General features: G+C 33.7%; 1 protein-coding gene across 1 annotated transcript; it reads right to left on the bottom strand.

The window, feature by feature from the left end:
- Positions 1–24,221, bottom strand: RAB19 (RAB19, member RAS oncogene family). Its single transcript, XM_003771663.4, has 4 exons — positions 24,157–24,221; positions 21,220–21,431; positions 6,994–7,177; positions 1–1,454 (listed from the first exon to the last, which is right to left on the bottom strand). The coding sequence occupies exons 2-4, from the start codon at positions 21,418–21,420 to the stop codon at positions 1,186–1,188; spliced, it is 654 nt and encodes a 217-aa protein (XP_003771711.1). The 5' UTR covers positions 21,421–21,431; positions 24,157–24,221; the 3' UTR covers positions 1–1,185.
- Positions 24,222–24,461: the final 240 nt, after the last annotated feature.

The raw sequence follows: 24,461 nt of genomic DNA, 5'->3' as shown, positions 1-24,461 counted from the left end.
GTTTATACTTGGATCAAAGATCCCATTGCTGGGAATATGTCAGCCCCAAAGAGCTCAAAGACAGAAAGAAACTAAAATATTCAAAGTAGCACTTTTTATAGGAGCAAAAAAAACTGGAAATATGGTAGGTGCATATTAATCGGAGCATGGCTAGTCTTGTATCACAATATCATTGTAGTGGAATATTACTGGTCCATAAGAGGACTATGAAAAATTATGAGAAAACCTATAAAAAGAAGGAGATCAGGGAAACAATGACTGCATTGATATAAACAGGAAAATGTCCAATAAAATGAAACTAATAAAATATACTCAGAAGAGTTTTAATTCCAAAGGCAGGTACTTATATCTTGTCATTTCTTGAGTTAGGTAGGTGTAGGGAGAATAAATGTGAAACAAGTTTGTGCTGTTTAATGTTTTTAATTTCACTATACACAAATTCCCCACTCTCCTCTAAAATAAAAAAACCAAACAAAACAACCATCGTAAACCCAAATTGCATGTAGATACAAACCAGTCTAAAGTATGCTTTCCATCCCTTCCTTTTTCTTGATATTCTGTTCTATTTTCCTCCAACCTATATGTCCTTCCTTTTCTTCAACACTGAAGGAAATCATTGTGGCCAAAAGCCAGATACAGGGTATCAGGAAATGGAATCCCTATCCATCTTTCTTGTTTCCCAACTCTAAACCTCATTTTAATAGAAAGACTAAGGAAAAAAGGTGACTTGTTTCTTGGAAAGAGGTGATTTGCCTTCTTACTTTTGGCCCTTAGAATCCTTAATTACCTTCAAAACTACTCTTCAATCCTGCCTTTAAAAGCCTTTTTTGATAGAATGTAAGGCATCTTGAAGGCAGAACCTATTTCATTTTTGTCTTCATATTCTCAGCACCTAGCCCTATGGTTCGAACATAGTAAATGTGTAATAAATACTTGTGTTAAATTGAATTTCCTTCAATTACTGGATATGACCTCAAAAGGTTTCTTTCTTTTTGTTGATACAGGAGGACAAAAGTAGTGCCATACACACTGGAAAGAAGTCTGAGCAATTGAAAGAGATTACAGAATATCCACTCCAATATCTAAAAGCCTAATACACTGGATAACTAGATTTCTAATTAATTTGGGTTTCAGAGATTGCCTCTCCAACAGCACACTCAACCTCTCCCTTTGTTCCATCCCCTTTTAACAATGGCAATGGTTTTTTGAACTTGGACTTGAAGCTATGAGAATAGGACTAGAATCCAAGAGGAGATTGTTCTGTGGACCCTCCCCATAAAAGTTCAGGTCATTCCTGGCAATTAATTCCTTCGCCATTAGCATGAACACTTCATCGATATTCTTGGACTCTTTAGCAGAAGTCTCCAAAACTGCGAGAAGGCCATGTTTCTCTGCAAGAGTGCAAGCATCTTCAAAAAGAACATGACGCTTATCGCACAGGTCAGCCTTGTTTCCTGGAATCAAAGACAAAGAAATAGAATTCTGAGTAATATAGCTCGATTTTTAAGAATAACAGTTTAGTTCAACAAAATGTTCTATAGGTTAGGAAAAAGAACTATTAAAAATAAATTAATATCATAAACATTAAATAATTGGGGACCTGCCAAGTCAATTCTAGTATAACAATACAATGCAATATTATTGCTCCATAAGAAATTGGATATGAAGAATATAAAGAAATATGGAAATTTTATAGGAAGTGATAAAGAATGAAAAATGAAGCTAGATCATGGTTATTAATATAACAGTATTATAAAAGAGAATATTAAAAGGTCAGTGTAGTTTTGTATATCTAGGCTGAAGGAGTGGAAAAGTAGAGTATCTAATTCTTTTTTGCATTTTTCATTCCTACCAGATAATCTCAGGATTTGAAGGGATCTCAGAAGCTATTAAGTTCAAGTTGCAATTGGAGGCATCTTACCCTCCAGTAGCTCTGAGAAGTCATCCAGTCTTCCCTTGAAGATTTCTATCAAAGAGAAATCCACTTCCTTTTTGTTGTTCAGTCATTTCCGACTCACTGTGACACAATTTGGTATTTTCTGATGAAAAATTTTTTTCCAACCTTAAACACTAGCTTGGGACACTTTTGGCAAGAATCAAATACTCAGTGGCAGGACTTGAAAGCAAATTTTCCTGATTCAGATTCTTTATCTGTAGCTCACTTAGGTGAGATTTACCATTGGTCCTTCCCCTTTGGGTCAATGATAATGTTCATCCTAGAGTGTGTCAGATCCATGCCATCATTTGTATTCTTAAAATATGGTCTGATCCCAGAACTGATTCTGGCATTCCAGATGTGTCCTGGACATCAATGTGATTATAAAATGATAGATTTAAAGCTGGAAGAGACCTTAAAGATCCCCAAGTTCAACCCCTTCATTATACAAATGAGGAAACTTAATCATCCTCTCAAATCACCTTAAAGACAGCACTTAGTAGAATTGGAATAATCAGATTCAAATTCCCATTCCTCAGCAAATCCAAACAATCCCTTAATTTTCCCTTTTAATTCTTTTTCTTTCCCCTAGACTAATGGCTAGGGTTGGAAGTTGTGGATGAGTTTCTGCTCCCCAGAGCCATAATATTCTTTATATTCAATTCAACCTCCTATTTCCTTGATTTCTTTCAGACCTCCACTAAAATCCCATCTTTTACAATGTCTTTCTTGATCCTTCTTAATGCAATTACCTTTACTCAATTGTTTATCTCCAATTTACCCTGTATATATATATATATATATATATATATATATATATATATATATATATATTTAAATGAAATATGGACATTTTGTTTTTATATTGTCTCCTTTTATTGGACTATGAGCTCTGTGAGAGCAAGACCTATTTTTTGCCTTTATTTGTATCCCCTAAGCATGACATAGTCCCTGGCACATAGCCGGTACTTAATGAAGGTTTATTTTCTCTCCCGATTTCTGCTAGAGTTCTGATAGAGATAGAAACTTATATTTGTAGGAAATTGCTTTAACAGTATGTTGTGAAAGATGGTGACCACAGTAATGATTTTTTAATGTGCTCATAACCACATTTGTAAGAAATCACAAGTATGGGCTTTTCAGAGCAAGCTGTCCTCGGTCCCTATATATGGTCTCAGGAAAAGGATTTCCTCTGTAAGGGAAGTGAGATGAATTACAAAATAACATTCTAATCAAGTCTTTACATGAGATTAGAACTGAAAAAGAAAACCTTAAGAATGTGTGCAAGATTAGAATGAAACAAGAAATGATACAGCTAATGCTTAAGGATAAAAGTAACCAGATGATACCCAGAATGTTATTTCTTTTTCATTTTATTAGTCCTATGGCTAAAATTTGGCTATTTGGATCATGGGGCCATAACCAAGTCAGTTTAAGGTATATAATACTGACTAGAGTAAATATGAATTGAAGACAAAGTGCCTCAGAGTGGAAAAACAGTATCTTGATAATAAGCTTTCATTCCTATAAATATAAAGTGATAATAGTAATGTCATATTTGTTTCAGTGAGAAGTAGGAGCGTTTGCACTTCCAAACATATTACTTTATTCTGTGTAGTTGAATTTTCTGTTTTTAATTATTTTAAATTAAATTTAAAAATTAAAATATTAAAAAATATATTATGTACTTACAGCAAGAAAATAGATTCTTTGAGATCAAAGATTGTTTCATTTGGAGACAATAGTTATTTAATAAGTATTTACTAGTTGATAGATAGATGTGTTTTAAAATGTTTAATTTATCATTTGAGGACAGACTCTTTATCTCCCTGCTTCCAGATTTCTGCTCTCCAATCTGTTTTTCTACTTAGTGGTTAAAGTGATTTTTTTCTAAAGCACAGCAACATTCAGAAAGTTTAGTTGTTTTTTATTTTCTCCAAAATAAAATACAAATTCCTCTCTTTCACATTTAAAGCCCTTCACAGTATGGCACTAGCTTATCTTTCTAGAATGATTTCATAATATTTCATGTTCTAGTCTCACAGACTATTAGCTTTTCCTTGTAGGTGACATAGCATCTCTCACCTTTGCATGTATTATCCTATTCTCTATTCCCACACCTATCCCTGAAATTACTCTGTATTTTTACATATTTTCCATTTTACATATTGAATAATCCCATAAAATGTAATCTCCATGTCAGACTCTATTTTCTTTTCTTTTCTTTCTTTCTTTCTTTCTTTCTTTCTTTCTTTCTTTCTTTCTTTCTTTCTTTCTTTCTTTCTTTCTTTCTTTCTTTCTTTCTTTCTTCCTTCCTTCCTTCCTTCCTTCCTTCCTTCCTTCCTTCCTTCCTTCCTTCCTTCCTTCCTTCCTTCTTTCTTTCTTTCTTTCTTTCTTTCTTCTTTCTTTCTTTCTTTCTTTCTTTCTTTCTTTCTTCTTCCTTTCTTTCTTTCTTCTTTCTTTCTTTCTTTCTTTCTTTCTTTCTTTCTTTCTTTCTTTCTTTCTTTCTTTCTTTCTTTCTTTCTTTCTTTCTTTCTTTTTCTTTCTTTCTTTCTTTCTTTCTTTCTTTCTTTCTTTCTTTTTTTCCTTTCTTTTTTTGCTGAGGCAATTGGAGTTAAGTGATTTGCCCAGAGTCACACAGCTAGGAAGTGTTAAGTGTCTGAGACCAGATTTGAACTCAGGTCCTCCTGATTTCAGGGCGGGTGCAGACTCTATTTTCTTTTTCTGTCTTAACTCCAGGAGTAAATGTTCAGTATTATGTTTTACATTCTTGTATCCACCACAATACCTTTTTACTGAATGAATGAAATCCTTATTACCTCCAATGTTAGGTAAAATTAGCATTTTCTAAAATGGCTTCAAGGGAAGGCAGAATTCACTTGCAGGCTATAGACTTCTTTCTTGCTATGTGTGACTACCTACTAGGGCTACCCATGATGCAGTGCAATGATAGATAATTACTAAGTGCTTGCTGATGATTTTCTAGTTCATAATAAAAAATGTTAAATCGAGTGGGTATTAAATCATTTCTATTCTCCAAATTTATTTTCCTCTTTAATTACATTTAGACACTTATAAATTGACTTGCTCTCTCCTGTACAGAGACCAACCTAGTTTCATTAAACAAAGTCTGGATATACTAAAGAAAGGAGATTCCAACTCCAAAAGTCTGACCTCATGGGAGAATCTCCCAGCCCTCCAAATGAACATATTTAGTGCTGCTCTAGATCACATGGGGCCACAAAAAATGAAGAGGTCCTCTCAAGAAGTTTATGGCACAGGAAGGAGAAACAAGAGTTTGAGGTGTGATACAATAGGAAGTACGCTTTAGGGAGAGTCGAAGATGTCAAAATGTTTCATGTAGGCAATGAGCACATAATTGAGGCAGGAGAAAGATCTACAGGATCCAGTTATCAGGGAATGATTCATGGGGAAAATATGACTGGAAGAGAGTGCTAAATAATGACTTGTAAATTGCTTGAAGATTTTGGGGAGCCTAGCTCAAAAGGGGAAATTGTGGCAAAATTGCTCTGGTGTTTCTATTTTAGTCCAGAGTATAATTTCTCCCTGGTGAATAGCTATGGTTATCTCATCTAGAAGAGAGTTATGAGGCTTAAAATTAAGGATTAGAATAATTTAAGCTCTATTAACAATGACTGATCAACTAATTATTTATTTATAAGCAGCAGTAACTTATTCTGAAGGTTCCAGCACTGTGTGTGCATCAATAGCAGCTACTACTGTAATATATTTGCATCATGATCTTTGAAATCTTTCTGTTTCCTTTGCTTCCTGTGTCTGTCTCTCTTATTTCCTTTTTCTGTCCCTTCTTTTTTTTTTTCTTTCTTCTTTTCTTGCTTTTTCTTTCTCTTCTACTTTCCTTTTTTTTTGTCCCTTATTCCTTCATTCCTAGGCTCTCTGCCTCTCTCTTTCATCTGGTTATGCATTATATGGAGTTAAAATATATGTTTGACATTTTTATCTATATTCCCTGTTAATCTGAAAAAAAAAGAGTGTCCTACTTATGAACATTTTGCATTTCAGTAAGGAAAAAAAAAAAGCAAGTCCAGTTGCTTCCTATTTTTTTTTCCTTCTTGGTCAGTGGCCCTTTGTATAAAGAAAGGGTCCTTCTGTATCCCAAAGAGATCATAAAAGCAGGGAAAGGACCCACAAGTGCAAAAATGTAGTAGCTCTTTTTGTGGTGGCAAGGAACTAGAAGTTGAGCAGATGCCCATAAATTGGGGAATAGCTGAATAAGTTATGGTATATGAATGTAATGGAATATTATTGTTCTATAATAAATCATGAGCTGGCTGATTTCAGAAAAACCTGAAAAGACTTATATGAATTTATATTGAATGAAATGAGCAGAACTAGGAGAACACTGTACATAGAAACAGCAAGATTATGTAATGATCAGCTATTATAGACTTAGCTCTTCTCAGCAATATGTTTATCCAAGACAATTCCAACACACTTGGGGTGGAAAATACCATCTGCATCCAGAAAGAGAACTACAGACATTGAGAGAGGACTGACGCAAACTATTTCCATTTTTTTTTCCACTTTTTCTTTTCTTGCTTTTTCTGATTTTTTCATTCAGAAAATAACTAATATGGAAATATGTTTAAAAGGATTATATATGTATAACCTAAATCAGATTGCTTGCTCTCCTGAGGAATCGGGAGGTAAGGGAGTGAGAGAGAAAAAATTTGGGAACTCAAAATCTTCTAAAAATTAATGTTGAAAACTATCTTTCCATGTAATTGGAAAAATAAGTTGAATTCAAAACAAAACCAAAAAAAAGTGTCTCCATACCTTTTTTAAAACTTTGTATTACTGGGCCTTAAGTTTAATTATTTTTGCATTACCCTTACGTGGATTTACTATTTCCTGTCAATGAGCTCTTCCTGTTACTCCAAAAAAAAGTTATAATACACTGGTGGGTAACTGGTTTAATGGAATGTCCTTATCCTGATGCTTCATGAAATTTAACCTGTTTTTTTAAAAAAAAATTCTAACAGGGAGGATGATGTTAAAACTTTTAAATACTGTACCAATAAGCATTATGACCAAGTTCGCTGCCCCATATTTTTCTATTTCATGGATCCAGTGAGGAACAGATTCAAATGTAGATCGTCTTGTCAGGTCATAGGCAATGATGGCAGCATTTGCACTTCTATAGTAACTCTGAGTAATTGTCCGAAATCGCTCTTGACCAGCAGTGTCCCATATCTGCATCTGTTCAGGTAAGGAAAAGAGAGTAGCTAAGTCAACCCAGCCTTACAACAGAACAAAGTCATAAGAACAAAGTTATAAGAAATCATCCTAAAATCCCAAATCTTTAAGTGAACTGGCTCACTTACAAAAAAAATTTTGGTTTAAAAAAAATAATAATCATATTCTACTATATCTACTACTACTCATCTCTTTCCTTCACTCTAGAGAACTTTGTCTTATAACAAAGAATTAAAAAGCAGTTCAAGGAAACTAACTTATTTTAAAGGTCTGATAATATGTATAAGTATAGACAGTGCAAAAATGTGAGGATACATTAAAAAAAAAAACCTACTATTCATATTAAATTATTATTAATTTTTTTAAATAACCTGACTTTTCAGGATGATTTCAGCAAAATTTAGAAAGACCTTACATGAACTGATGCAAAATAAAGTAAGTAGAACCAGGAGAATGTTGTACATAGTAACAGCAATATTATAAGATGAATTATAAATGACTTAACTATTATGAGAAATATAATGATCAGAAGGACTAATGATGAAACATGCTATCCTTCTCCAGAGAAAGAACTAATGTTATTTGAATAGAGACTGAAGCATGCTATTTTTCTTCTTTTCTTTCTTTTGCTTTTTAAAACATTTTTTTTAATCTCCTGATACAAAATGACTAATATGGAAATATTTTAAATGATTGGACTTGTGATAAGCTGTACTGTATCCGATTGCTTACCATCTCAGGGAATGGGGAAGGGAGGGAAGGAGTGATAGAATTTAAAAGCAAAAATTTTAAATCAACAAATACACATATACATATGTAAATATGTATAAGTATGTGTGTGTTTGTGTGTGTGTGTGTGTGTGTGTGTGTATAAATTGTTTCAACATGTAACTGGGGAGAGGAATATAATTTTAAAAAATTTTAGTGGTCCTGGAAAAAATCTAAATAAATAAACTTGGATTTTCTATTATGAAAGAAAATGTTCTACCTTAATAATGTGTTCTGTAGTCAGTCACACTAGGTTATCTCACTATTTGAGCATGAAAATAATATAGCAAATTTAACCAACACTTATCTAGGAAACTGGACTTTGTGGTTTGAAAGGATTTTTGTATTGCTACTCAAAACAGCAAGTTGGACTGGATTTAAGCTTGAATAATTGAATGAGAAGCTTTGTGATAACAGTGGAAGGAATGGAGACTGATAAGGCTGGAGCTATGGAACTCTATCTAGTCTGACATCTATTCCTATCAGGTAAGTTGCTTCTCCTTTCTGGATCTCTTTGCCTTTCTTTGCATTCCCAGTCCTTAGCGCTAGCACATAGAAATTAATAAGTGTTCTTTATGTTGTGAAGGTTTTACCAGATTGCCAAAAGAATCCCTAACACATTAGGGGGGGGAAAGATTAAGTTCATATGTGCCTTCTCAATGTAGCTGGAGGTTGGGGAGGGAGTGGAGAGGGAAGAAGGGAGAGAATCTGAAACTCAAAGTTTTAAAAACAAATGTTAAAAAATTGTTTTACATGTAACTGGGAGAAAAAAAAAATATATATATATATATATATTTGGTGAGGCATTTGGGGTTAAATGACTTGCCTGGGGTCACACAGCTAGTAAGTATTTGAACTCAGATATGATTTCAGACATATAATACTTATTACCTGTGTGACCCCAGGGCAAGTTACTTAATCCCAATTGTCCCTCACACACAAAAAAAAAAAGAAAGAAAGAAAAGAATAAAAAGAAAAGTAAAACGTGAAGAACTTTCCACCTAAACTAAACATATTTTGATCCTAAGGACAGGTTTTCAAGTCTTCGATAACTAACAGTCTGAGCTCTCACAAGCTCTAAAAAATGTAGATCGCCTGACTACACTTAAATGATTAATAATACTAAAAACTAATTCACAGTTCTGAAGCAGCAAGATGGCACAGTGAATAGAGTGCCCTGCCTGGAATCAGGAAGATTCATCTTCCTCATTTCAAATCTAGTCTCAGACCCATACTAGCTGTGTGACCCTGGACAAGTTACTTAACCCTGTTTACCTTACTTTTTCTCATTTGTAAAATGAGCTGGAGAAGGAAATGGCAAATTACTCTAATTATCTTTGGTAAGAAAACCCCAAAAGGGTTCATGAGGAATCAGAAATGACTGAAACAACAAGGTAATAACAATTCACCTTTCTCAACTGCTAAAAAATGATTTATATACATAATTTAGCTATGGTGTAGAAGGACAAGAATTCTTTCTAAGCAAGAGAAGAAAGGATAAAGGCTTGGGGAGATTGAGTGATTCCTTACATAACTTTGAGGGTGAGAAGGGTGAAAGAATTATAGAGAATTAAAATTTCAAATGGATGGAGATTTCCTTCATTCCCCTAAATTGCTTAGAACCAACTAGAACATAAAACACCTAAGAGTTTGGCTATCAAAACAGACACAGGAACTATATAAACATAAATACAAAACACTTTTATATAAATAAGATCAGATCTAAATAATTGGAGGGATATTATTAATTATATAATATAATTTCATATATAATTTTAAAATGACAAACTAATATATTTATTCAAGGGCATTCCAATTAAATTACTTAAAAAAACCCTATCTTATTGAGATAGAAATAATTAATAGCAAAGATAATTTAGAAGAATAAAAGTTTAGGAATTTCAATGAAACCCAGGAAAAAAAGATGTAAAAGAAGGAGATTTTACAGTATCAGATCTCAAACTACATTATAAGTCAAGAGCATTATTGAAGTATAAATTGAGTAATGTTGAAAATTTTAAATCAACATTTTCTTGTACAAATTAAATCACTGTAGCCAAGAATAGAAGGAATGAAGAAAATTAGGAAAAAAAAAACTTTTATAAACAATCTCTTAGATAAGATGTGATTGTGCTGGAATATTGCTGTAGCATAGGAAATGACGAGATGGTTGATTTTGAAAAACATGGGAAGACTTGGTCCTGTGAAGAAAAATGCTATCCACCTTCAGAGAAACAGATGACAAGTAAAAATATGTATAGTTCTGGCTTGTGTGTTTGAGTGTGTGTATGTATGAGTATATGTATATATCTATCTATATAGATATCGATATAGATATGTTTATAACATATCTATGTCTATATAATATTATATGTTTATAACATCTATAACTATATAATATATGTATATATACAATATCTATATTGTAGGGTAAGGTGGAGAGCAGAGGGAAAATAAAGTAAAAAAGTACACAGAAGAGTATAAAAGAAAACCTACAAAGAAGCAAAAAAAAAAAAAAAGCTGGCTACTTGGAAAACAATTTATTATATAGATTTTCTTGAAATGAAAATTTATTTTTTTATATTGTCCTCTCCTACATTTTGCTGTGGATATGGCAATATTCTTTTTTTTTTTTTTCTCATTTTGAATTTAAATTTAAAATGAATTTTTAAATTGCCAAAAAAAAAAAAAAAACAAAAGAGAGAGAGAGAGAGAAAGAGGGAGAACATCATCATCTAGAACAGAGGTTCTTAACCCAAAGTTTTTAGACTATTCTTCTTGGTCACCACCCTCTTTGGTCTGTTAATAAACTTTAAGGGGTCCATCAACATGGACTTGGATGGAAAAAAATTATACCTTTAAATATATTTGGCTTCTTATTGTGTATTTTATTTTTTACATTTAAAAACATGTTAATAAACATTTATTCTCAAAAGAGATCCATAGATTTCAACAGATATAAAAAGGAGACACAAAAAAGGTTAAGAGTTTCTATTCTAGCATCTTTCCTTTCTATCCCCTCTGCTCTGTCTTCACTGCTACAACCCTAATTTAGATATATATTTCCTTTTAGAATATTGTAATAGTCTACTTACATATTCTATCTCTATTCTCTTTCCCCCTCAATTCCTTCTGTACATTCTGTATGTCTATATAGCAGGGATAATCTTTCATCCCATAGATCTATTCATACTATTTCATGAGTCAAAAACTTTCAATAACTCCCTAGTACCAAAGGAATAAAATTCAAACTCCTCAGCCTAGCATTCAATCCAGCATCTATCCACCTTTTAATTCTTATATTAACCTTAGCACATTGCCTAACACAAAGTAAACATTTAATAAATGTTCTACTAATCAATCTATCACTTGTCTAATCTCATGTCATTCCTCTCTACATAACTAGGTACCAATCAAATCAGGCAACTCTATGCTCAGTCATGCTTTGAACACTTGTCCTGTTATTATTCATCTGTTGAATTCCAACCTATCCCTAAAAACCCAATTCAAATGCCACTGCCTCCATTGAACTTTTACAGATCACACTCATTAGAATCAACTTTTCCCTTCAGATCCCAGAGAACACATTCTTTTGTAACTCTTTAATGAAACCTTATTGTCAGAATTGGCTCAAATAGGAAATAACATACATACTCAATAGGGATACAGAAATCTATTTTACCCTAAAGGAAAATAGGAAGGGAAGGGGAGGATGATAAAAGAAAGTATATTGGGGGAGGGAGTGGTCAGTACCAAAATACTTTTAAGCGGGGACAGAATGAAAGAAGAGAATAAATGGAAGGAAAATACAGTTAGCAATAGTAATTGTGAAAAGAATTTTGGAGAAAGTTTCTCTGATAAAACCTCATTTTTCAAACATAGAGGGAACTGAGTTAAATTTGTTAAAAAAAAAAAAATAAGTCATGCCCCAATTGATAAATGATCAAAAGATATGATCTGTGCCCAAAGAGCTGTAAATTCATGCATATCCTTTGATCTAACAACACCACTATTTGGCTCGAATACCATAAAAAGAGATTTGGAATGGGGAAAAAAGGAAAATGACCTATATGTACAAAAAATATTCAGAGCAGCTCTCTTCTCAAGACAAAAAAAATCACAAATTAAGGAGATGCCCATAAGTTGGGCAATGGTACATAAACTGTTTATGATAGAATATCATTATAATCAGGATGCTCTCAGAAAGAAAAAAAATCCTGGAAAGTCCTCCATGAACTTAAGCAAAGAGAAATGTACTGTATACAAAGTAATAGCAATGCTCCGGGATGACCAGTAACTATGAATGATTTTGCTATTCTCATTAGTACAATCATCCACAACATTCTGAAGGACTTATGATGAAAAATCCTATCTATACCCAGAGAAGGAATTGATTGTGTCTGAATACAGAGGAGAACATTCTCTTTGTCTCTCTCTCTCTCTCTCTCTCTCTCTCTCTCTCTCTCTCTTTTTTAAAACTCAACTTTTCTTGAGAGTTTTTATTTTCATTAGGGTGGGAGATCTGTGTGTTGTTTTGTTTTTTTTTCACAACTTGACATTTATGGAAATGCTTTGCATAACTTCACAAGTGATTTCTTAATTGTGAGTGAGGATAAGGAAAAGAACCTGGAACTCAAAAATGTTAGAAACAAATGTAAATTTTTTTTTGTTGTTTTGAATGTAACTGGGGGAAAATATTAAATAAAATAAGAACAAAAAAATGAGAGTATTAGAGTATATCTTTTAAGTCCCCTTAAAGTCTAAAATGTTATAGTAAGAACTCTTATAAATCTTAAGACCTTTTGTCCTTGAATTCTTTGGCACATTGAAACTGTCTGCCACCTCCTTTCATACTGAAATTGTCTCCTAGCCTTGGCTTCCACAACATTACCTTATCCTAGTTCTCCAATTACTTCTCTAGTTCATTCTGTTTTCTGGGCAGCCTCCTCTTTTTCCTCATACTTCTTAATAGTGGGTATTCCCAGAGGATACCTTTTTGTTCTTTTTTCTTTACATTCCCCTCCATGGAAACTAATAAAATGCTATTAGAAATATGTATTTATCCCAAAGAAGCCAAGGATGAAGTACCCATGGCAACACTTTTTGAAGTTGTGAAAGATGAGAAATATAATAGGTATTCCTTAATAATGGAATGGCTGGACAAATTGTGATACAAGAATATTATGGAAAATTAGTTATTGTCCTTTAGCAGAAGCATAAAACCCAAAAACTCCCGTGTTCCCAGACCAGATTAAAATGTAATTGGGAAATATATAACAAGATAAAAATATAAATACCATACATTGTAGATAATGTTTATTGTTGATTTTCTAAGGCAGTGTGCATCCATTTCTACATGAGTTTGACATAAGGAACAATAGATATGAGGAAGCAGAATATAGCGAGAAGACTGTTATGATCTGTTGTAGAGCAAAGGACCAGGATCAGTCAATCAATCAATAAATTGCAAGACTATAAATGACAATAAACTGTAATAAAAGTTAATCAAATGCAATGATCTGGCTAGACCATGGCATTATAATAAAAATATAATGCTACCAAATGCCTTGATTAATATCAATTGCAGATAACTCTTGGAAACCACCATCTTCCACTTTGGAGAAAGATGGTGGATCTTGAATAGGAAATATCACATTCTCTATTAGTTGATATCATTATATCAGTTGGTTTTGCTTAATTGTTGTTTTGTATTGTTATATGGCAGGGGAAGGGAGACATTACTTGAAAGGGTATTTAATACAAAAACCAGAAATGTATTAATGAAATATTAAAATATATACATGGGCAGCTAGGTGATACAGTGGATAAAATCCTGGGCTTGAAATCAGGAAGACTATCTTCATGAGTTCAACTCTGTTCCAGTTGTGTGATCCTGGCAAGTCACTTATTCCTGTTTGCCACCATTCTCTGTAAAATAAGCCAGAGAAGGAAATAGCAAATCACTCTATGGACATCCCAAATGAGGTCATGAAGATTTGGACATGACTGAAACAACAACAACAACAAAAATTTACATAGAAATATTATATTTGTGCCTATGACTATCACTTTTTATTGATTACTCTCCCATTTTGCTTAGCAATCTAGATAAAATTTCTATTTTCATGTCAACACAATGGCTACAAACCATAGTGTCCCAAACCAAACTGGTCTGTCACAACTATCTTCCCTAGAATAAATAGATAGACTTGGATTCAGGAAAACATGGGTTAAAACTCCTAGTTATACAGTTGCAATCTGTTTAATTCTACTAAGTCACTTAATCTCTCTATCTCAGTTTCCTGTTTTGTAAACTGGGCATAATAATAGCACCTGACTCCTAAGATCGTTTCAAAGATTAAATAAGAACCTTAGGGCACTAAAAAATTAGCTATTATTATTTTTTCCCTTTAGAAATGCCTATGTCAAAGTACCAATAATTATGCAATCTCAAAAACCTGGAGGCATCTCTATTTTTCTTTTTTAAAGTATCTTACAAATCAGTCATTAAAGACTATGTTGGATCATACCCAGCTTTTCATGACTCTGTTTGGAGTTTTTTTGGCAAAGATATTGAAATGATTTCTTATTTTCTTCTCCAGCTCATTTTATTTTATTTTATTTTTTTTTTATTTAATAGCCTTTTATTTACAGGATATATACATGGGTAACTTTACAGCATTAACAATTGCCAAACCTCTTGTTCCAATTTTTCACCTCTTACCCCCCCACCCCCTCCCCTAAATGGCAGGATGACCAGTAGATGTTAAATATATTAAAATAACTTAGATACACAATAAGTATACATGACCAAAACATTATTTTGCTGTACAAAAAGAATCAGACTCTGAATTATTGTACAATTAGCTTGTGAAGGAAATCAAAAATGCAGGTGTCCAGCTCATTTTATAAATAAAGGTCTGAGGTAAACAGGATTAAGTGATTTGTACAGGATCATACAGTAGTAAGTTTCTGAAGCCAGATTTGAACTCACAAAAATGATTCAAAGCCCAGTACTCTATAGACTGTATCACCTACCTAATTACTCAAAGACTTTTACCTCTCTGTTTTTTAAATATCTGGAGTGAGCTGGAACCAGTTCCTGTAACTCTGGTTCTCAGAAGTGATTGTTAAAATTTCAATGTGAATACTACTAGAAGATATGTTTGCATCTAGGAGTCTTTTAGGTTCCTTTAATTGGGTCTTCTGAGCCCTTGAATTGCACCCTCTTTTGAGAATTTTGAAACCATATGAACTTCAGGAAGTTCCAAGAAGAAGTATGGTAGAGCCAGTTCCAAACAGAAAGCCAGATGCTGAATTTTCTTTTCTATTTTTTTTTTAAGAGTAAATAATATTTTATTACAGTTACATGTAAAGATAGTTTTCAACTCTGATTTTTAAAATAATTTTTTGAGTTTCAGTTTTTTTCTCACTCCCTCGCATCCGCCTTCCCAAAGACTGCAAACAAACTGATATGGGTTATACATGTGCAATGATGTCAATATATTTCCAAATTTGTCATGTTATAAAAGATGAAAAAGAACAAAAGGGAAAAGTCACAAAAAACAAAAAAGGTCAAAATAGTATGCTTCATCCTGCATTCAGATTCCAAAGTTCTTTCACTGGATGTGGACGGCATTTTCTATCATGAGTCTTTTAGAATTGTCTTGAATCATCTTATTGCTGAGAAGAGCTAAAGTCAATCAGTTGATCATCGTACAATGTTGCTATTATGTGTATAATATTCTCCTGGTTCTGTTCACTTTACTCAGCTTCAGTTTGTGTAAGTCTTTCCAGGCATTTCTGAAATCTGTCTGCTCATTATTTCTTACTGCACAATAGCACTTCATAACATTCATATACCACAATTTGTTTAACCATTCCGCAATTGATGATTCTAATTCTTTGCCACCACAAAAAGATCTGCTATAAATATTTTTGTACATGTAGGTCCTTTCTCCTTTTTTATGAACACTTTGGGATATAGACCTGCTAGTGGTATTGCTGAATCACAGGATATGCACAGTTTGATTGCTCTTGGGCATAGTTTCAAATTGCTTTCCAGAAAGGTTGAATCAGTTCACATCTCTACCATAATTTCTGAAATTTCAGTGTGAGCATTTATACTTCAGAAATCAGTCACTGCTACAAATCAAAGCTTGCTTTATTGTTTATTCATTGTCCAAATAGGAATATAATGGAGGACATATTAATAATGCAGTTTAAACTTTAAAATATGTAGCATATTTAACCTGTAGTTAAATATTATTCTTATTAATTGTAGCTATTATTACTAATTCCTGATTATACCTATTCCATTTTCAAGTCCAGGTAGTCACATTTTATACTTGGATTTCCATGCCTGGATACTCTAAGTAGTTTCCCAGATTTTTATCTCTCCTCATTCTAGCCCAATCTGCATATGGTTACCAGATTAGACATCCTTAAAGGTTTCTTTCATCAATCAAGATATTCACACTACTTATCAAAAACCTTTAGTGACATATCTAATCCCTCCTCCTCCTCTCCACCTGACTTTCAACTTCTTCCACAATGTGATCTCATCTTCACTTATCCAATCTTATATATACTATTTTCTTCTCCAACACATACCTTTGGCTCTATTTCCCAGAAAAACAGTTTCATTATTCCCATCTGGGCCTTGACTGTTCCCCTTTCAGATGGCTGGTCTTTTTCAATCTACTTTTCCCAATTTTAGATTCTAGCTCCCAATCCAAATCTAAAAAGCTTTCCAGACCAGATTAATGTTCCCCTTTGCTAAACTTCTCTAGTGTTATGGGCTATACCATATAATTTAGAACTTGATTATATATGTCTAAGGTTTCCTTCCAGTGAGTTTTTATCTATGCAAAGTGCAATTCTTCTAGACTTATAGTCAGGAGATGTGGGTTTGACAGTAACCTCAGCTACTTACCACCAATTTGACTTAAGGGAAGTCATTTAACCTCTTAGAATCCCAACTGTCCCATTTCTAAAAAGAAAATAGTAATATTTACATTGGCCACCTCTCTGAATTGTAAAGAAACACAACAATTAGCTACTAAGCAAAGTGACTTTGGAATAAGAGGTTCCTGCCTTAAAAGTATACTACCTGGTCCTAAATCAAATTACTCAATAGCTCTGGGCCAAGTTTCTTCCTAGACCAAAATAAAAAAGAAGAGAATTGGACTAAAGCAAGATTTTTTAAATTCATGACTCCTTTTCGCCTGAGAAATTTTAGGTAACCCCAGGCATATAAGTGTATAAAATAGGTATATAAATCAAACATTTTCTGGTAATCAAAATTTATTTTGAAATAATTCTTTGATAGACATATAATTTTACCATTTATTAAAGAGGAAAGCAAATTTGCATAACAATGAAATGCTTATATTTGTTTTACTTTTACATAGGGAATTGAATCTTCTTGGAATATTTGATATCTTTTACTGTTGCCAAATTTTTCACAATTCCCCCATTTCATTATGTCATGATCAACAGTTTAAGAAGCTTTGAACTAAATGACCTCAAAGGCTCCTTATAACTTTTTATTATTGATATTATGTTACAAATCTTAAGAAGCTATCTAAATTTGTTATCATTATTTATTAAATACTTTTAAAAATGAATTTCAGTTGTTTTACTGGTGCTTCAATTTATAGGTATAAGCCTTTGGGAACTCATAAATATTGATTTGCCCAACCTCCAAGAATAGAAACCTAGAAAGAGAAAGCTAAAGGGCAACTTAATTAGGATTTTGCTAATAAAGGCTTTTTGTTGGGAATGGGTGGGGGTGGATTTGAGCAGTTATTCTTATAGTCTATGGATTCCTACTGAACCACAGAAAATGAGCTTAACTGAAAGCAGGAAAATTGTGGCTCCATATAAGGAAGAACTGCTTCATGAAACATGCTACTCAGTGTAAAGCATTAAACAATAGAAGCATTCATTTAAAACTTGCAGAACCTTTAGAAGACATTGTATGACATCCCTTCATTTTACAAATAAGAAAACTAAGGCCCCAAAATAATTTATGTAATAAGCATCAGAACCAGCATTTGAATTTAGGTCCTTGACTCAGAATTAGTCATGTACCTCTTCTGCTTCCAAAAAAAAAAAAAAAACCAACTAATCCTCTATTTCCTGAGATTCTCCCTCTTCTGTCTACTCTAGTTCTCTGAATCACTCTGAGCTCAGCATCTGGTCATTTTGACTTGGTTTTGGAAGTAGAAAAAGTTACTAGTGTAATGTTACTTGTCAAATCTAAAGATCTTTTCTCAATCCCCATCCTTCTTGACCTCTTCTCTCTAGATTTTCCTTTTTTTATCGCTAGGTTTCTTTGATCTTGCTATTTGAACAATTCTTTTCCAGCTTCTATGGAGTACTCTTCCTCCAAGTCAATGATGGTAATGATGGGTCGGTGCTGGGCCCTCTTTTCCCTCTGTACTATTTTACTTGTTGATCTCATCAGTTCCTATGGGTTTAATTATCATCTCATATATTTATAGAGGTCATTCTTGTTTCTGCAGAGCAGTAACACATCACTAAATGCCTCCTGATCATTTCAAACTGGCTAACCCATAGGCATCTCAAGCTCAACATGTTTTTTTTTTTTTTTTTTTTAAGTCAACATGTTCAAAAGAAAACTCATTATATTTCACTACCTTTTTCTGGACTTGCTTTTTTTTGCCTGGCTTCCTGCCAGGCTCCTTGGTTCTCAACCTTGGAGTTGTCCAGGATTCCTTATTATCCCTCAATTTCCATATCAAATCACTTTCCAAATCTTGTCAATCTGTTTCCCCAACATCTCTTGAATAATCCATTCTTTTAGCTTAATTTATGCAGCCCTTGACCTTGTGTGGGACCTAATCACTACTTAACTAGGACTGTTTCAGCAGCTTCCTCACCAGATCCAGCTTTCTTCTTTATCTAATTCATCTTCCATAAAGATGCCAGAGTGAGATTTCTAAAGTACAGGGGTTACCACATCACTCTGCTGAATAAATTCCAGTGGCTTCCCCTAGAATTGAATGTAGAGTGTTCTATTTACCATTTTAAGCTCTCTAAAACTTCATACCAATCACCTTCCCAGCCGTATACTTCTATTATGTACTCTACAGTTTAGACAAACTGATCTTGCTGTCTCTCATGTATGACTCCCTATCTCCTGACTCTATAATTTTGTATTTGATATTCACATCCTTCTTTCTTCACCTCAGCTTCTCAGAATCCACATAATCCTTTGCTGAGCTTATAACATCTCCCCATTTCCACCTCCAAAACTTCACACACACATGTGCCTATTGTTTCCCCTATAAATTCTAAGCTTCTTGAGAAAATGTACTGTTTCATTCTTTTATATCTTTAGTGCCTGGCATAGAATAATCAATCAATAAATGGTTGCCAATGGATTGATTAATTGATTGAACTGGGGGGTTAGGAAAAACTTCATGAGTTGAGTCTTCAAAGATGAGGAAGGAGCACAGATCCTGCATTGAGGGATAGCAAGGACAAAGGCACAAAGCTGGAAATGGAATGGCCAATTTGGGGGAACAGGTTATAGGACAATTTGGATGTAATAGCCATAGTGAAGGGAAGTCAAAAGAAATGTCGGGAAGTGGGTGGGAACCCAAGATAAAGAATTCACAGAGAGCTTACAGATTTGCGAAGTTCTTATCTTACTGGATCTTGAAAACAATCATTTTAGGTAGGTGTTATCATGATCCCCATTTTCCAGAAGTCGAAATTGAGGCTTAAGTGATTTAGTCAGTCACACAAGTGAATCCCTGACAACAGATTCAAACTTAGGTTTTCCTGACTCTAAGTCCAACATTTTGGACATTCTAGGCTGAGGATTTTGTGGTTTCACTTAAAAGCAGTGCTGTAAATTGGACAAGCATTCAACAAAATGATTTGGAACTATGTCCAAAAAGTTACTAAAAATTTGTACACTCTTGACCCAGCAATACAGTTACTAGGTCCATCTACCTCAAAGAGATCAAAAAAATAGTCAAAGAATCATAAACACAAAAAATATTAATGACAGCTCTTTTTTTTTTTTTTGCTGTAGCAAAGAACTGGAGATGAAGTTGGTACCCATCAAATGGGGAATGATTCAATAAATTATGATATATGAATATCCTGGAATATTACTGCATCATAAGAAATTATGGAAAGAATGGTTTGAGAGGAATCTGGGGAGATTGTATGAATGAATACTAAGTGAAATGAGCAGAACCAGAGAACAATTTCTACAAAAACAACTTTGAAAGATTTAAGAACTCTTTTGAATGCAACGACTAACCAAAAGTCTAGTAGATCATCGAGAAAGTATGTTACTCCCAAGATGCAGAATAAGACATATATTTTTAGATGTGACCAATGGGAAATTTTATTTTGATTAATTAAATATATTTCTTTAAAACGATTTTTTTCCCCCAGTTGGGATTGAGTAAAGGAGGAAGAGAGTAGGGAGAGAGAAGCCAAGAAAAAAAAACAAACAGAGGAAAAAAAGAAAAGAAAGTCATTGAAACATTTAATATAAAAAAATGTACAAAGAAGTACATAGAGAAGACCTGTAAGAATCACATTACAAGCAGGACAGTTTTGAAAGTTACATATCAAATTTATTATATTCAAAAAGAAAAACAAGCTGTAAATAATAAAGATTTGCATTTCCCTGTTACAATCTTCTTTCCTATTCTACTATATATTTAGAAATGTCCATTGTATTTGGTGTTTGTTAGGTTCCAAATTTTTTAAAAATTAAAAGCAATAGGGAACCACTGAAGATTCTTGAACAACGAAGTGACACAGTCTTATTTTTATTTTGGGAATATTAATTTGGCAGTTGTATAAAGGACTGATTAGAGGTAAGAGAGAGTGGAACAGGGAAACCAATTAGGAGGCTATTATAGGACTCCAGGTGAGTGTTGAGGAAAGCGTGAACTAAGTAGTAACTGTGATCAAAGAAAAAGGGATGGAATGAGAGATGCTGAAGTACAACTGTAAGACTTGACAATCAATTGTACTTGAGACATGGTAGGCAGAAAGAAGAGTTGAAGTGGAATCTATAGTTGAAATTCTGGGGGATTGGGAAGAATAGTGATACTTTCAACACAATTAGAAAATTTAGAGGAGAATTAATGAGAATCTACTCAGTGCCTTTAATATGTCTGGGGATAAAAGGAATGGAAATTTAGAACTCCAAGAACCTCTTGTTGGTAACAGAGGCAATCTTAATCTTGTGGGTCTCTCCTTTTATTTTATTCTCTTACCTTCACTTTTTTCCCATCCACCTCAAGAGAGCGTACAGTGAAGTCCACACCAATTGTGTTTTGCTGTGAGTCTGTATAAAGTCCAGATTTAAAGTGTTGCACCACACATGTCTTTCCCACATTTGAGTCCCCAATGAGGATGATCTTGAACAAATAGTCAAAAGTCTCATCTGGTGTCCTGATGAAATTGGAAAGCTGCATGGTTCTTAGGGCTCAGTTGGGTCAAGGAAGACAAAAAGAAAAAATTTACATTATAGGATACAATTGGATATTGAAACAGACTCTAGGAAAGATTGAATCCTTATTTAAATGTACTACTATATAATAGGCTATTATAGATATAAAATGATTTCATAGATGCCTCTAAGACAAAGACATCCTCACATCTCCCATTTGTGTTTAACTTAGGGTCCCTTCATAATTCTGTACCCCCTATAGTTAATACTACTGACTGAAACCCTAATTATAGTAAAATCAATATAAATAAATTCCCACATACTAATATAAATAAATTGCCATAATTTAGATACCAAAAAACCTAGAAACCATACTTGGAAGTAAGGGATATCTAGCAGCTAAGAGTAGCCCCAGTTTAGAAAATAAAATAATTTGTAAAATCTCCAAGAAGAGGATGATGGGAGGTTATGATCAGTACTGCCTCTTAAAACAGTGAAAACAATTTTATAGGAAGCTGAGTGACATCCAACAAGACAAAAGTCCCCGGGGCATTTAAGGATAACACTGAAAAGACAATGAATAGATTAAAAAAAGAAAAAGCCTTGTAAAGATTTCTATCATCAACTTTTATCCATCAATGACATTGGAGGTACAATATTTGGACTCTATCATCACAGTTCCCATTGTGCTGTAGGAGGAAGTAGAAAGCCTGAAAGAAAACAAAGATGGGAAAAGCAGCTGGACCAGACCAAGTATACACAGAAGAAGTTCCAGTTGGAAGATATACAATAATGAGCTCATTGAGGGATAGATTTTCAAAGTATTTGAAAGAGGGAAGGTCATGAAGTTTGTTAAAAACAAAAACAATTGTTCCTTATTATTATTCCTCTCCAAAGAAACAGAGAATATAATAGCCACTACTGACTTGTAATCATTTTTCATGTTTAAAAAAATTTTTTAAAGAATAATCTATGGGGGCAGCTGGATGGCACAGTGGATAGAGCACCGACCCTGAAATCAAGAAGACCTGAGTTCAAATCCAGCCTCAGACATTTAATACTTCCTAGCTGTGTGACTCTGGGCAAGTCACTTGACCCCAACTGTCTCAGAAAAAAAAAAAAAATAATAATCTATGAATATATTGAAGCTTTTTGAAGGTGTAAGAAAGAGAATAGGTAAACTTTTAGAAATATATACAATTTTAGGTCACATTTTAACAGTAATAAACCTGATCATAAAGTATTGAGAATACAGGATCTCTCTGTGCCTATTATTTGTTCAGTATTTTTTTTAAGCACTTAACCAAATGATTGGTTATTTCTTGGAAAATGAAATCCATGTCCAATCTTTCAATAACTCATACATTGATTTCTTCCAATCTCAAAAAAAAGAACTGACTTTAGAATTAGATAACTCAGGTTTGGCAAGATAAAGTGAAAGGTCATGGGAAGAAAAGGTAAATGGTAGTTCTTGGTGATATTTGTTTAAGGGCTACAGTGGCAGCAATTTGTTAATGAGACAAGAGCAACTGAGGGGTCTGTTGTTTTTTGAGGGCATGGATTCCAAGAACTCCCAAGATTCATCAGAACTGATGACTATTACTGACTTCTATTGATTCCTGCTGCTATAAGTTGCAATTAAATTTAACACTGATAAATCAAAAGCCTTACACTTAGGTTTAAAAAATTTAACTTCAAAATCCAAGATATAAGAAATATGAATAGGCAATATGTAATTCCCTGAAAAAGATATGAAAATTTGAATGAACAGTAAATTCAATGAGTCATTACTACCAGGATATCCAGGAATTTCACCAACTATGTACTAGTTGCCTGGGTCACAAATACAAAAAACAGTCAAACAGTCCCTACTCTGGAGGACATTCTATCTTTCAAATTCCAGAGTTGAATTCTCTGAATTTCTATCCATTAAAGGTCCAACTCAAACGTAACCTTTTCTTTCAAGAATTCTCTAATTCCCTCGCTTGCTAATAAAGTGCACACACACACACACACAGCCACACACCACTGCATATAATGCTTTTTTTCCTTTTTTTTTTTTTTTTGTGCAATGATCTAATGGACATAAATATTTTGTATCATGAAAGAACTAGGAAGACCTGGGTTCAAGTTCTATTTCTGACCAATTTGCCTCGGGCAACTCTCTTAGTCTCTCAAGTAACATACTAAACTGGTAAATAGCAGAGCAGACAATTTGGCATTTCCTTAGTCCAGAATCGCTTAAACCAGAGAAATCATAGTTTATAATTCCTTTCTATTGTCTGTTAGAGCTTTCTTTGTTGGAATCTTAACTTCCTACTAGATTGAGTTACATGAGGAAAAGGACTATATCTAATCTAAAATTTTATCAGCCCAACATCTAGTACTTGATAAATATTTGTGCCATTAAATGAAGGAGCACTTCACCCTTCTTTTCAGGAAAGTCAGAAATCTACCTATTACTCTCTTTTAGCTACAGCTGAACCATTCTTCTAAAAGATATATAAACCATCCAGCTTTCCCTTTTCTCCATTTAAAAGCCAAAGAAAGCCTTACCACTTCTGACCTCTTACCACAGGACCATGAATTGAAACTTCATTTGGCTTATCCCTCCCCTTCCCAGGTCTTTTCTAGGATTTCCAAAAAACAACTCTCACCTTCCTCTATCAAAAAAAAATTTTTCCCTCCCCTAAATCCAACCCCAACCTCCCCCCAAACCCATCAACTCTAACCCAGCAAGCAATGTAATTGTCTATTTTACCACTACTTCCTCCTCCATTCTGTCTTGTACCTCCTTCATTTTCTAGGTCACCTGTAGCTTACCTGTTTTTTCTCACCTGTGCCAGCAGGTAAATGATTTTTCTTTTGTTTTCTTTCCTTGCCCTTAACCTCCCCCTTCCACCTCCTGTTTCATTGCTTGGTGGGAACTGTAGTTCTATCCCCCAGGTGGCAACTACAGAAAGTGAAAGGAAAACTCAATCCCCATCCACCCAGCCCCCTTCTAGCTTCGAGTCAAATCCTTCTCTGAACCTATGAAGTAAAAGGCTTTAAACTATTTTCACAATG

The sequence above is a fragment of the Sarcophilus harrisii genome, chromosome 5, assembly GCF_902635505.1.
Source record: "Sarcophilus harrisii chromosome 5, mSarHar1.11, whole genome shotgun sequence".
Classification (NCBI taxonomy): domain Eukaryota; kingdom Metazoa; phylum Chordata; class Mammalia; order Dasyuromorphia; family Dasyuridae; genus Sarcophilus; species Sarcophilus harrisii.
Note: the sequence above shows the minus strand (reverse complement) of the source record. Positions and strands in the feature narration are given on the sequence as shown.